This window comes from Eretmochelys imbricata, chromosome 1 (genome assembly GCF_965152235.1).
Source record: "Eretmochelys imbricata isolate rEreImb1 chromosome 1, rEreImb1.hap1, whole genome shotgun sequence".
NCBI lineage: Eukaryota > Metazoa > Chordata > Testudines > Cheloniidae > Eretmochelys > Eretmochelys imbricata.
In genome coordinates, this window is record NC_135572.1 from 200,837,631 (window position 1) to 200,853,402 (window position 15,772).

At 46.8% G+C, this 15,772-nt stretch overlaps 1 protein-coding gene across 1 annotated transcript in view; it reads right to left on the minus strand.

The window, feature by feature from the left end:
• Positions 1–15,772, minus strand: part of F5 (coagulation factor V) — a 67,251-nt gene that overhangs the window by 40,798 nt on the left and 10,681 nt on the right. Inside the window, exons 5-9 of the mRNA XM_077821967.1 lie at positions 15,626–15,769; positions 14,841–15,062; positions 13,961–14,126; positions 1,743–1,920; positions 264–366 (exon numbers count right to left, since the gene is read on the minus strand). Of these exons, the coding sequence (XP_077678093.1) occupies positions 264–366; positions 1,743–1,920; positions 13,961–14,126; positions 14,841–15,062; positions 15,626–15,769 (813 nt within the window). The remainder of the gene's footprint in view (positions 1–263; positions 367–1,742; positions 1,921–13,960; positions 14,127–14,840; positions 15,063–15,625; positions 15,770–15,772) is intronic.

Below are 15,772 nucleotides of genomic sequence, written 5' to 3' on the forward strand. Positions count from 1 at the left end.
TTTGATTTTTCATCTGTAGATCTCAAAGCACTTTACAAAAGTGGGCACTTATCATAATCCCCATTTTACAGATGGGGAAAACTGAGGCACGGAGAAGAGACGCAACTTTCCCAAAATCACACAGCACATCAGCACAGAGCTGGGAACAGAACCCAGGACTCCCACTCCTGTGTCCTAATCAGTTACATGACCTCCTAAAGGCAAAGAGAGACTCTACACAAAGTAAGACTTTCAATATTGTGCAAATGTGAACAGTTTCTGACCTGTGGAATCCAGGGGGTCAGTGGCTCCTTCTGCATCTTTTGAAAGCGTCACTCCATGAAGGTAAATGCTGTAGGGTCGACTGGCCATATTTCTGAACACAATCTACGTAGATATGGAGATGCAGAAAGTTTGAGTTCAGCATTCAGTGAATCCTGGTCTGGGTAAATCCCAGGGAGAGCGAAACTTGCATGATTTCAGCACTGAAAGTGCTCAGGGGAAGAAACGCTCCTTAAAAGAAAAATCTGGGGATATTAAACCAGAAGCTCTACTGCAACATGAACATTTGTGGACCGCACTGATTGGGATTCCTCTTGTGCTGCCTGGTCTCAGGCGGCTGATGAGAATGCCATCCTCAGGAGCACTTCCCACATGGCCAGGCACACGAAGCCATGGAGAGTGCTAGCCATGGACTGGAATCATGGGGATTCCGTAAAAACAATGAGGAGTCTCTGTGGCACCTTAGAGACTAACCAATTTATTTGGGCATAAGCTTTTGTGGGATAAACCCCACTTCATCAGATGCATGGAGTGGAAAATACAGTAAGCAGGTATAAATATACAGCACATGAAAAGATGAGAGTTGCCTTACCAAGTGCGGGGTAAGGCAACTCCCATCTTTTCATGTGCTGTATATTTTCCACTCCATGTGTCTGATGAAGAGGGTTATATCCCATGAAAGCTTATACCCAAATAAGTTGGTTAGTCTCTAAGGTGCCACACAGACTCCTCGTTGTTTTTACTGATACAGACTTTCCTAGCTTTTACTGATACAGACTTTCCCATCCCTTTCCCAGCTTCTAGGAGCCAAGGAGGACGGAGAGGGAAGAGAAATGCTCGAGGATGGAGCCAGATGGAGAGAAGAAACATTGCACTGAATTCAATTCCAGAGCCACAAAATCATCATGGCATTTAAGGATTGTGCGGCTTTGGGATGTATCAATCTGCGATGGCGGCAAGTCCAGGGGACACGCCATTATTATACAGCATAACATCTCAACATCATGCTGTCAGCACCGTGTAGCTCTCTAGCTTCATTTGATGACTTCAATCAAAGTGGCTCTTCAGCTTTCAAGGGTGAGTACCCCTGTCTGAGACAGCTAAACAGTAAGAGGTAGAGATTATGGGTTCCTAAAGTTCAGACACAGATCCGAACTTCCCCAAAGTTCAGGTGTGTTTGGAGTTGAGGGTTTGGACCAACTATTCTAAATATTCTTTACAAAAAGCAAGTGTCAATGCAAAGTTTAGATTGATAAACCCAGCACTCAAAGTCAGGGATGGCAGAGATAAGATTGCAAACTTAATCTTAACTCTGTCCCCTTGTGCTCATACCTTCAAATATGGCCATTCTTTGTATCATTACAGCTTATTTGACAAAGAATACAACACAAGCTCTTTCTTGTTTACAGTAAGTTATTTTGCATTTACAGTAAGTTACACCACAGTACATACAGTCTTTGTATTTGGCCCTTGCCACTTACCTTGATTGTGTCTCTAACCTGAGCTCTGATAACAGGGCCCAGAATTCCCATTTCCTTGGGCCGGGGAGTCTCCAGACGCTTATTGAAGTTGGCATCTTCATACTGCCTGAAAACGGCCTTTTTATACTTCTTCCCAATGAGATTTGAGAAGTTGTCCAAGTACTGAGCTTTATATTGCCTTAAAAAAAAAAGCAAAAAGTATCAATAACATCTTCTTAATGATGAGATCCACTAGATCGTAGAATACTCTTCCACGGGAAATGGCAGAAGCCCCTTGCAAGGTTTCAAAGACAGTGGAATTCCCAATGATGGCTAAGAATAGGTAGGGTTCATGAAGTAAGGTGAGAAGTTGTGTTTTAGCCATGAGCTGTGGCTGTTTAGTACCTGAACCCTTTTGAGAAAGGCTGTGGAAGCGTGATAACAGTAAAGGTCAGATTTATTCCCCTCACTCTCTTCCTTTCCTTCTCCCCTCAATCCTCCCTCTCCCCTGCTGCATCCTGGGAATTGTAATTCCTGAACTCAAAGCTACAGGAGCCAGCTAGTAAGAAATTTAGAAACACACACTGGGATAGCTATCTGCATCTAACTAGATGCAACACACCTTTCCCCTTTAGAATAACCATTGTAAAACTTCAGTCACTTCCAGACCATCACTTGAGTCCAGTAACAAAAAGTCTTCCAATCTTTCAGGCAGTCTCCTTTGTCTCACACTTCTCCTAATATCCAGAGAGGCAGGAACAAGACCGGGTAGTGGAGCAATTCCTACTACTATAAATTGTCCATCATTATTATTGGTGTCATCAGCATTCTCTGGTCCAAGGTGGAAATCAGCATTCTCTTCTTCAGCTGCTGGCTGATGAACTGCGGACAGTCTTGAAGTGTTCTATTTCTTTTGATTTATTAATCCAGCAGAATCTTCTCATATTTCTATTATCTGCAAAGGAAAGGAATATCCTGAACGTTCTTTTTTGTCTTTGTATGACAGCTTCACACAAATAAGAGCTCCAATTTCAAATTTGTGAGGTTTAGCACCTTACAATACACACACTGCTTATATTTCTCCTGTTTGTTCTTAACACATTCACAAATTGTTTCATCAGAAGGTTTGGTTGAAAAAAGGAGAACATGTAAGCCCCTGACAGGTAGTAAGTCATTTACCAGCCTTGTGTCCTCTTAAAAGTTCAAAGGGTAATGCTCCTGGTGTTGAATGTGGAGTGGTCCCATAAGCAAACAGTGTTTCATGTAAAGCTTCTTTCCCTGGTCTCACTTGAAAACTAGTAAGTTGCAAACTTTCTTTCACCAGTCTGTTCATTCTCTCAAGTAGACCACTAGCTCTTGGATGGTATAAAGAAAATGTTTTGTGTTTGATACCATTGTAAATGAGGTAGTGTTGCATTTCAGCAGAAGTTATTTGCATTCCATTGTCAGTTACCAATTCCTTGGGAAATCCTTCTTGGGCAAAAACTCATGACGTTAACTTATTTACTATTTCAGCTGTAACCTTTCCAGTGAATGTAATTTCTGGCCAATCTGAATGATAGTTTACCATACTAGGACAAACCTCTGTGTAACAGGCTGACCTTCAAATGCTCCCCATTAGGTCAGGAGCCGGTTTCTCTCATGGACAATTGGGATAATGAACTGGTGTGAGAAGGAGGATGAAGGTTTTCTGTGACTTATCACTTCTAGCACAAGCCGTGCAAGTCTTGATTATTTCCTCAACTTGCTTGTCCATCCCTGGCCACCAGAAGTCTTATCGCAGTTGTCTTTTGGTTAGACTCATCCCCATATGTCCTCTATCTGCCAGGTCAATTAATCGTTGTCTCACAAGTGTAGGCACAACAAGATGATCAATTCTCAAAACCCATTCATTTACAAAGGACAGCTCACGTGATACATGTCTGTATGGCTCCAAGTGTTCTGGTGTCATTGTCATGTAAGACCATCCATTGACTATGTAAGTCTTTAGGTCCTTGTGATGGGGTGTGCTCCCCACACTGAAACTGCAAGAGTTGCATTAGGTCAGGTGGGCCCAATCAGCTAATTAGGTTCAAAAGGGGAGCTTTGGGTTGGAGGCAGCTAACATAGAGAAGCTCACTTGTGAGAGAGAGGCAAGGCTTCTACAGAAGACAGGGAATTAGCAGGGAGATATTGCAGTCACTTCTGCAAGAAGAGAGATGTGGCTGGGGCTACAGAGGCAGGTAGCCTCGGGTTACTCCCTGGGAGGAGGGAGTGAAGAGACTGGCAAACCCAGAGGATGCGGGCAGGCCAGGAGGTATGGAAGCGGCTCAGGGAAAGGCAGCAAGGTGCAGGGAACTGATCTTGCCTGTTGTGTAGAGGGTCCCTGAGCCAGAACCTGAAGTAAAGGATGGGCCCAGGTTCCCCCACTGCAGGAGTGGCACCGTGAGCTAATGAAGCAGAAGACTGCTGGAGAGCAGGAACATTGATACACTCCAGCGCCTAGAAGGGGAAACCACAGTAGTCATCTAGCCAGAGGGCTGAGTCACAAAGAGGATGCTGCAGCTCCTGGAAGTGAGAGGGGGGCTGCAGAGGAGAAACGGACAGGGTGTAATTGCTGGGAGGGGCATCGGCCTGACTGAGCTAATCTCCAGGACAGCCACAAAATGGCGCCATCCGGCAGTGAGTACAGCAACCCCATCACAGTCCTGAACTACCTTGTCTTCTCTCATGGCTGTTACCCACTCTGAGATTGAGTAGTAGCAGAGATTTGTGCAAGGACAATCTCTTCATCATCTTTCTCTATTGCACCCTCATGGTAAGATATGAGCAGGCGAGACAGAATCTGCAGTGGTGTTTTTGACTCCTGGAAGATACACTGTCAGCAAATCAAAGTCCTTTAGTTTGGTGACCCATTTGGCAATTCTTGGAGTTGCTTTTCCAGAACCTCATGTGATGAATAAAGGTGAGAGAGGTTTATGATCAGATCTTAAGATAAATCTCCCACCACCCCATAAGTAAGTTCTGAAGTGTCTTACTGCCCAGAAACATGCCAGAACTTCTTTCGCAGAGACAGAATCAGATTTTTCAGAATCAGTCAGGGCTCTGGAGGCAAATGCAATAGTGACTCCTGTCCATTTTTTAGCTGAGTCAAGACAGCACCAAGACCTTACTCACAAGCTTCTCTTGTGACAATTGTTTGTTTCACAGAATCAAAAGGTCTTAAAACCGGGATGGTGGACAGTGCATATTTGATCTTGTTAAAGCTGTTCTTGTACACGTCAACCCATTCAAACCTTACATGTCCTTTTTTAGGAGATGACTCAGCAGAACTACTTTCAGAGCAAACTTCTTTACAATCTTTGAATGGTATTTGCATAATCCAAAGGAGGACTGAAGTTTGTGCTTTTTGTCAGGCTGTGGTGCATCACAAATGGTTTTCACTAGGTCTGGTTTTGGTTGTATGCCGTTCTGAGAGATTCTATGCCCTAGACATGTCACTGAGTTGGTATGGAGTTGACATTTCTTCTTGCTAATGGTAAATCTGTATCCAAGTTTTTCTAGAACCGTTTTTAGCATGCCATGTTCAGATTCATCTTTGCCATTCACTAGAATGTCATTTTGAAAGTAAGTAACACGCATTCTCTCGCCAAAGATTGCAGGCATCATTCTCTGGAATACTGGTGCTACAGAGGCCTTTTGAATTGGAAAAAACATTCTGCAGTGATGAAAGCTGTGTACATGTGGGATTTTTCCATTAAGGGGATCTGGTGGTAAGCCGAGCATAAATCAAGAGTCATAAAGACTCTTGCCTCCTTTAAGGTGAGCAGCATTTCACTGATGTTGGATAGAGGATGACAATACACAACTATGTTGGAATTTAGATCTGTCAAGTCCACATACATGTGGATAGCACCATCAGACTTCCTGGTGAGAATGATAGGAGAAACCCATTCTGATGAATCAACTGGTTCAATTATATCTGCTTTGCGTCACTTCAGCATCTCCTCCTTGAGTGGTTGTCTCACTGCAACTGGTATGTTTTGCATTTTATGTTGTACAGGAACCACATTATATTGTAGCTGGCACTTGTGCTTGAACCTTTTTGCAACCCCTGCAGTGTCTGTGAAAACTTCTGGAAAGTCAGATTCCCATGACCCAAGTGATCTGCTTGTAGATATCTAAGTTTCTACAGATGGATCGGAGCTGTTCTTGATCAGCCTCTTCTCCCCACGATCCAGGAAATCTAATACCTCCTGTGTCGTACAGGCAGGAGTGTGTCTGCAACATGTAGCCAGCATGGTCAGCTAGGCAGTTGCTAGGTGAGCTCTCCAAGCTGGGCAACCAGGAAATGGAATTCCAAAAATTCATGGGGCTTTTAAGGGGAGGGGCAGCTTCCTGCATACCTGCAGCAGAGTTCAAAGCAGAGAGAGATCAAAGGAGGGACATTGTGGGACACCTCCCGGAGGCCACTAAGTTGATGTAAGTAACGCAGTGTCTACACTGACACTGCATCAACCTAACTACATCAATCCTGATTCTACGCTGCACATGGAGGTGGAGTTTAGTTGGCAGAGTGGGGCAGTTATGTCGGCGGGATTGGAATTTAAGGGTTGACACTTCCATAGTTAGGTCACCGTAAGATGCTTTGCATTGACCTAACTCTGTAATGTAGACCAGGCCTAACTTGACGCTCTGGCACTGAGAGTGAAATATCTGTGCCTTGGGGTCATCTGACCTGGGCCCTGTCAGGGATAGGTTGTGTGAATTTGTCAATTTAACAGATGAAATGATCAGAGATCAAATTGTCATGAAGACAACAAGTTCCCCCAAGATTTGTGAACAACTCCTCATGATAAAAGGCCTTACCTTGGAGAAAACCATAGAAGCTGCCTGATGAGTGAAAAGCACCATCCACTGTGTTAAGTTGCTTTCTGCAACACCAGATGTCTTCCAGCCAGCAGGTTAAGACAGTCTGATACAAGACTGCAACCTGCAAAACTCCTAAATCTACATCCTTTATTCCCAACCAACTCTACGCTGTGCTATTTGCCAACTCCCAACCTGAATTACATGCTTCAGACATCCACCATAGCCTCTGGGGTGTCTCCCACCCCCATCAGTGACTATTTTACAGCTACCATAGAGTACAAAAGCTGTAAACCCAAGGGGGAAAAAAAAATCTATGTAGCTCAAAAGAGAGTTTCTATTTTAGGATGGAATTATCAAAGGGGGCTTCAAATGATATTAGATCTGAACAGTACAGAACATATTCTGCAAACTGAGGAAAAAAGGACTACAACAGGGACCTGCAGCAGTGCTGCGTGAAAGCCAAGGAGCTGCAGCAGGCGTACCAGAAGGCAAGGGAGGCCAACAATTGCTCTGGTGTGGAGCTGCAGACCTGCCACTTTTACAAAGAGCTGCATGCTATCCTCGATGGAGAACCTACCACCACCTCTCCCAAGAGCCTTGTGGATTCTTTGGAGGAACCTGAGTCTCAGGCCCTCTGCTGTGAACAGCGAGGAGGAGGAGGAGGAGGAGGAGTATGGGGACAGGCGACCAAGATATCTAGTGGTGCAGCAAGTCAGGACATATTTTTGAGTCCTGCGCAGTCCAACTAGTCCCTACAGTCCAAAATAAGTGAGCCTGATGCAGGGGAAGGAATTTCTCGTAAGTATGCAGTTTGCTTTGAAATTGCAGGGATGGAAGGCCCAAAGTTGCAGGACACATCTGTTGATTTACTCTTTTTTTACTGATGCTAGGTAAGGTAGTGAAACAACCAACAGAGGTAGAGTTGCTATCTGCTTTTCATCCCCCTCTAGAGTTAGGCAGAGGGTCCCTGCAGTTTGTGCTCTCCAGGATGTCCTATGCATCCTCCATAGAGATCATGAGGAAACTTCTCTGGATGTAGTGTGCAGTTCTCAGCCAAAGGTTTCTGGGGAGGGCTTCCTTATTTCTTCTGCTGTGGTAGGACACTTTCCTACACCACTAAGCCCTGGTCTACACTACTAGTTAAGGTCGAATTTAGCAGCGTTACGTCAATTTAACCCTGCACCCGTCCACACGACCAAGCCTGTTTTGTCGACTTAATGGGCTTTTAAAATCGATTTCTGTACTCCTCCCCAGCGAGGGGTTTAGTGCTAAAATCGACCTTGCTGGGTCGAATTTGGGGTAGTGTGGACACAATTTGACAGTACTGGCCCCCGGGAGCTATCCCAGAGTGCTCCATTGTGACCGCTGTGGACAGCACTCTCAACTCAGATGCACTGGCCAGGTAGACAGGAAAAGCCCTGGGAACTTTTGAATTTAATTTCCTATTTGGCCAGCATGGCGAGCTCATCAGCACAGGTGACCATGGAGTCCCAGAATCGCAAAAGAGCTCCAGCATGGACCAAATGGGAGGTACTGGATCTGATCACTGTATGGGGAGAAGAATCCGTGCTATCAGAACTACGTTCCAAAAGACGAAATGCCGATATATTTGCCAAAATCTCCAAGGGCATGATGGACAGAGGCTATAACAGGGACACACAGCAGTGTCACATGAAAGTTAAGGAGCTGAGCAAGCCTACCAAAAAACAAAGGATGCAAATAGTCGCTCCAGGTCAGAGCCCCATACATGTTGCTTCTATGATGAGTTGCATGCAATTCTAGTGGGGGCCCCTACCACTACCCCAAGGGGGGAGTCTCACGCAACAGGGATGAGGATTTTGTGGATGAGGAAGATGATGATGAGGAGGAGGTTGAGGATAACGCACAGCAGCCAAGCGAAGACTCCCTTCTCCCTGGCAGCCAGGAACTGTTCGTCACCCTGGAGCCAATACCCTCCCAACACTCCAAAGGCAGGCTCCCGGACCATGAAGCCAGAGAAGGCACCTCTGGTGAGTGTACCTTTGTAAATATAATACAGGGTTTAAAAGCAAGTGTGTTTAATGATTAATTTGCCCTGAAACTTGGGATGCATTTGCGCCCAGTATAGCTACTGGAAAAGTCTGTTAACGTGTCTGGGGATGGAGCGGAAATCCTCCAGGGACATCTCCATGAAGCTCTCCTGGAGGTACTCTAAAAGCCTTTGCCACGCTGTGGGGGGAGGCCTGTTCATGCTGAGCTGTCCGTGTTTGGCTGAGAGGGATCTTCCCTGATGTAAGCCACGCGGTAGGGTGTGTGTGTGTGAAGCACATGTGCTATGTAATGTGAATCACTTGATTCAGTGTGAAATAGTCTTCCCTTTGTTCTCTAAAATGTATTTCTTTTCCTCCTGCAGCTGCAAATGTTTCTACGCTCCGCCTATCATCTCCACCCCAGAGGCTAGTGCAGGTTAGAAGGCGAAAGAAACGCACTCGCCATGACATGTTCTCAGAGTTCATATAGTCCTCCCGCACTGAAAGAGCCCAGCAGAATGCGTGAAGGCAGACAATGGCAGAGTCCAGGAAAGCGTTAAATGAATGTGATGACAGGAGGCAGGATGCAACGCTGAGCCTAATGGGGGAGCAAACTGACATGCTCAGGTATCTGGTGGAGCTTCAGGAAAGGCAGCAGGAGCACAGACCACTGCTGCAACCCTTGTATAACCACCTGCCCTCCTCCCCAAGTTCCATATCCTCTTCACCCAGATGCCAAGAACGCGGGGGGTGGGGGGGGGCTACGGGCACCCAGCCACTCCACCCCAGAGGATTGCCCAAGCAACAGAAGGCTGGCATTCAATAAGTTTTGAACTGTAGTGTGGCCTTGTCCTTCCTGCCTCCCCTCATCCACCACCCCACCCAGCGCTTCCCTCCTCACCCACCCCTCCTGGGCTACCTTGCGAGTTTTCCCCCTGTTTGTACGATGAATTAATAAAGAATGCATGATTTTGAAACAATAATGACTTTATTGCCTCTGAAAGCAGTGATTGAAGGGGGGAGGTCGGTTGGCTTACAGGGAAGTAGAGTCAACCAAGGGGGTGGGTTTTCATTAAGGAGAAACAAACAGAACTGTCACACCGTAGCCTGGCCAGGTTTTCAAAGCTTCTCTGATGCACAGCGTGCCTAGCTGTGCTCTTCTAATCGCCCTAGTGTCTGGCTGTGCATAATCGGCCACCGGACAATTTGCCTCAACCTCCCACCCCGCCATAAACGTCTCCCCCTTACTCTCTCAGGTATTATGGAGCACACAGCAAGCAGCAACAACAATAGGAACGTTGGTTGTGCTGAGGTATAACCTAGTCAGCAAACAGCACCAGCGAGCTTTTAAACATCCAAAGGCACATTCTACCACCATTCTGCACTTGCTCAGCCTATAGTTGAACTGCTCCTTACTACTGTCCAGGCTGCCTGTGTACGGCTTCATGAGCCATGGGAGCAAGGGGTAGGCTGGGTCCCCAAGGATAACTATTGGCATTTCAACATCTGCAACGATAATTTTCTGGTCTGGGAAGTAAGTCCCTTCTTGCAACTGCTCGAACAGCCCTGAGTTCCTGAAGATGCAAGCGTCATGCACCTTTCCTGGCCATCCCACGTTGATGTCAGTGAAACATCTCTTGTGATCCATCAGCGCTTGCAGCACCATTGAGAAGTACCCCTTGCGGCTTACATACTGGTGGGCATGGTGGGCCAGTGTCAAGATAGGGATATGCGTTCCATCTATCGCCCCAGCAGAGTTAGGGAACCCCATTGCAGCAAAGCCATCCACTATGACCTGCACATTTCCCAGAGTCACTTCCCTTGATAGCAGAACATCAGTGATTGCATTGGCTACGTGGATCTCAGCAACCCCCACAGTAGATTTACCCACTCCAAATTAATTCCCTACTGACCGGTAGCAGTCAGGCATTACAAGCTTCCACAGGGCTATTGCCACTCACTTCTCAACTGTCAGGGCAGCTCTCATCTTGGTATTCCTGTGCTTCAGGGCGGGGGAAAGCAACTCACAAAGTCCAAGGAAAGTGGCCTTACATGTGCGAAAGTTTCGCAGCCACTGTGAATCATCCCATACTTGCAACACTATGCGGTCCCACCAGTCTGTGCTTGTTTCCTAGGCCCAGAATCGGCGTTCCATGGCAGGAACTTGCCACATTACCACCATGATGTCCAAATTGCCAGGGACCATGCTTTGAGAGAAGTCTGTGTCCATGTCCTCATCACTCTCATCACCGTGCTGCCATCGCCTCCTCGCCTGCTTTTGCAGGTTCTGCACATACTGCAGGATAACATGCGAGGTGTTTACAATGCTCACAACAGCAGTGGTGAGCTGAGCGGGCTCCAGGCTTGCCGTGGTATGGCGTCTGCAGAAGAGCAGAGTTGCAGCGGAAGTGGTGGATGAGGACTGATGCCACAAGAATAGATATTTATACAGAACGATGAGACGACCTGCAAGGTGGATTCATGGCACCAGGAGAGCAGAGTTGCAGCGGAAGCAGTGGATGATGACGACAGTTAGCAGTCCTACTGCACCGTCTGCTGACAGCAGTATGTCGTCTGCATGGAAAAAAGGTGCGAAACGATTGTCTGCCATTGCTTTCACGGAGGGAGGGGCGACTGACGACATGTACCCAAAACCACCCGCGACAATGTTTTTGCCCTATCAGGCATTGGGAGCTCAACCAAGAATTCCAATGGGCAGCGGAGACTGCGGGAACTGTGGGATAGCTACCCACAGTGCAACACTCCGAAAGTACACTACGGTACTGTGGACGCACTCCGCCAACTTAATGCGCTTACTGGAGACACACACAATCGACTGTATAAAATCGCTTCCTAAAAATCGACTTCTATACATTTGACCTAATTTTGTAATGTAGACATACCCTCAGCGATTACTTCAACCAGAACCATTGCAGCACACGGACAGGCAGCATACGTCCCTGGTTTGCAGCCAGATACCTGTTCCCTTCCAGCCTCCATTACCCTCAGGAGTAAGATATCAGCTAAAATCACCACCGCCCGTGGAAAACAGTGCCAGTATTCTATTCAATTGCCCTAGATGCACACACTCATGCCCGTGAGCTATCCCCATCTTGCCCCCCCAACCCTTCCCTTCATGGTTGTACTCATGATGACTGGACTGCAGCCAGTATCGATCACAAGGAGAAATGAGAATCTAGTGCTTGCAACTTGTGTGGATGAAGGGGAGTGAGTTCAGTTTACCAAGTTTCCATTTATCTTGTGAATACACTCACAGTAGTACCTCTGTGCATTGTACCCTTTGCAGTTGGAAATGTGGCCTTGCGGGGGGGGGTGTCTCTCCATCCACACTAGTAGAGCGGCTCAGCCAGATAAGGAGGAGAAGGAAGAAGAGGGATGGCATGTTCCAAGAGATCCTGCAAGCCTCTGCTGCTTTGGATACCAAGCACAGGGCTTGGATGTTCACCCTTGTGGACAGCAGGCCAGGGATACAGCGGAGAGGAGAAAGGTGCAGGAAAAGGACAGAGATGTGCAGCAGGAGATGCTAGCACTTCTCAAGCAGCAAACAGACATGCTGCAGACTCTTGTTGAGCTTCAGGTTCAACCATCTTGTGCTCGCCTCCTTCTGCAGCCCAAAGAGAACTGCATTCTGGGACCTCTGGGGCCACTGCACTATCCCTACCACACCACCCTGGACAATCACAGCTGCAAATACACTGACCTGTGTATGTGGAAACTTGTTGGATTTCCCAACTCCAAACTGAGTCCCAACTGATCAGTAGCAGTCGGGCATTGCAAGTTTCCACAGTGCAATTACCACTCACTTCTCCACTCTCAGTGCAGATCTCATTTTGGTGTTGCTGCGCAGGAGGGCTGGGGTGAGTTCAGCACATAGATCCAAGAACATCCGAAAATTCTGCAGCCACTGCTCATCTTCCCAAACCTGACGTGATCCCACCCGTCAGTGCTTCTTTCTCCGGCCCGGCTCCAGCTCCATCATGAATGCCGTCAACAACTTTGAATTGTTTCTTTCTATGTCCCAGAGCAAATCTAGCCTCCGAGAAATTGTCACGTTCCCTGCAGCAAATCTGGCGGCTCTGCAAATACTGCAGGACCAGGCATGCCATTCTCACAACACTCATCACATCAGTGCAGAGCTGTGCAGGATCCATGCTTCTGACACAGATAATGGACAGCCAGGAGGGATGCACAGGTTTGTGGGGATTTTGAGAAGAGGCGTGGAACGTTATGGGATGCAGATGAAATTATGGGATGGAGAACACTGCATTATGGGACGTTGAAATCATGTTCCTAGTCACCCCTGCGCGACTCGTTTTGCATCGATACAAGTGCTGCTAGTGAGAATGCGCACCGCCGACAAAAACAGTGCAGTGTGGACACGCAAAACTGATGTAATTACTGCAGTGGCTGTATGCTGATGTAACTTAGGTCGACATCATTTTGTCGCATAGACATGGCCTTCGTCTGCACAACAGCACCACTCGCCTAGGAAACCTCCTGCTGCCTTGCAGTGTCAGACTCCCTAGGCTTCCAGGATCTGCAACACTATGCGGTTCCACCAGTCTGTGCTTGTTTGCTGGGCCCAGAATCGGCATTCCACTGTATCAACCAGCCCCACTGCCACCATGATGTCCCAATTGCCACAGCCCATGCTTTCAGGAATGTCTGTGTCCATGTCCTCATCACAATCATCCTCGTGCTGGTGTCTCTTAGCCTGGTTCTGTACATACTCCAAGATAATGCGCGAGGTGTTTACAATGCTCACAACAGCAGCGGTGAGCTGAGTGGGCTCCATGTTTGCCGTGGTATGGCATCAGCATGGGTAACCCAGGAAAAAAGGGGCAAAACGATTGTCTGCCGTTGCTTTCAAGGAGGGAGGGGGGGCGACTGACGACATGTACCCAAAACCACCCTTGACAATGTTTTAGCCCCATCAGGCACTGGGAGCTTAACCCAGAATTCCAATGGGCAGCAGAGACTGTGGGAACTGTGGAATAGGTACCCACAGTTCACTGCTCCGTAAGTCGATCCTAGTCACGGTATTGAGGATGCACTCCACCGACTTAGTACACTTGGTGGGGACATACACAATCGACTGTATAAAATTGATTTCTAAAAATCGACTTCTATAAAATTGACCTAATTTTGTAGTGTAGACATACCCTAGGACTTCTACATAGTGCATTCCATAAATACCATGCAACCCTGCCTCTAATATTCCTCCTCTTCTACAAGATTGAGTTTCTGTGAAAAATATGCAGAAGGAGTTCTTAAGGGCTAGGACTTTACATTATATAGCGCATTTCCTAAGCCGCCTAAAGTTAACATTCATCAGCACAGTATAGTTCACCATTTTACCTATCAATGGTCTCTGGAATTTCTGGAGCATAATCCCAGGTGACTTCTTCCGCAGCAATGAAATATTCCCAGTCCTTAATCATACGCAATTCCTTAAAGGATAATTTCTTCTTGAACACGTCTTTCCCCGCACATTCTGTTATGTTGAGGTAACCGTGCATTCCAGCTGGTTGAAGAGAGACACAGTACAATGGTTACTGTTAGTCCTATAACACAGCATTCCTACAGCCCATCAGCTCAGGATGCATGAAAACATTCACTCATTGACCTGAGTCTATTCAGGTTGAAAAAAAAGAAGAGTTCAGGCATTAAGGGTGGTATTTTCAAAGGGGCTTGTGGGAGTCACTGAGAGCTCAGCAACTAACTCGCATAGCCTCCCTTGAAAATACCAGCCTAACTGACAGCAAGAACTGCCCCTTTTCTGTTAAATGAGCCCTCCAACCTTTCACAAGAGGGAATCCACTGATCCATTACAACAGAGAACTGTTCACTCCAGGGGGAAACCAACATCCACTGTTAAAGATGAGCAGAAAAGATTTTTTGCCTACTGAACTGCAAAAGTTCTCTGTTTCTCCTGAAAAAGCTGGTCAATCTCCAGGATTTTTTTATAATGAGGCTCATCTGAGCACTTTCCAGAGAGTTAAAAACTAAGTTATATTCATTGTTGCCCTCTAGCCCCTTTGCAGAAGTCATCCTAATGAGCCCCATCTTGCAACCCTAATTTAAACAAAATGCCCTGTTTCCACTGATTTCCTAGGATGATCCCAAATGCGTTAGCCACCACATTTGACAAACTTAGCAGCACTTTAGGAGATAAGGAGGAAGAGACAAGAATGACACTCTAACTGTATAACTGCCACCTGAACAGATGTTCCCTTGCCTTGCAGATGCTTCTGGACAAGAGAAGATATCAGCCACCTTCCTTTCTGGCTCACGGTCATGTTTGCTGTGGTCGATGCACCTCCCACAAGGCTGATGGTCGAGACCTTGCGACGATTTTGTTCCAGGACTTGCCCATTGAAATGGATGGAGAAAATCTCTGGTTTGGAGCTCATTCCTATCAAATGCCAGCTAATGTTATCGTATGTGCAAGCTCCTAGGTCTGAAACAAAACAGCAGGGTTCAGAACACAGGTGAATCATCCCAGAATCACAGAATGGTTCATTAATTCCCACTGGTAGGTGAAAAGTGAATACCCACTCTGCACTTTTAATAAAGTCTCTCTGATATCTCAATGGCCATGTCTAGGATGGATACTGTATAGGCCATGGGTGGGATTTTCAAAAGTACTTAAGTGGATTAGGAGTCTAAATCCCATTGAAGCCAATGGGAGTTGAGTGCCTAACTCACGGAGGTGCTTTTGAAAAACCTCACTCCTTATCCAGTGGGTGGCAGGAAGAGATTTAATTGTCTCTCTGCACAAACAGCCACGCCCTTGGAAGCCATGTGCTCTTGGCACCAAGGGCAGACTGCAGGGGAAAGCGGTGGTGGTTGGGAGCGCACACATGCTCCCTTGTGGAACCAGATGCTCAACGTAAGGTTATACACGAGTCTGTGCCACTCTACTCCTTCTGTTTGCTTTCTACAGCCTTCTAGTGTATGCTGCAGTGAGGAGTAATACACAGTTTGTGGACTCTGGCTGGACACCACGAGTACGTACGGTACCTGGCAACGTCCCATTAGCGTAACCATTAATCGTGTACAAGAGAGAGGTTGATTTTTGCCAGCTTTTGCTTTCATCGAACACAGCAAACATCAACACATATTCTTTGTCAAACAGCTTCTGTGTCCCATCTTTCTTCAGGCTTCCTG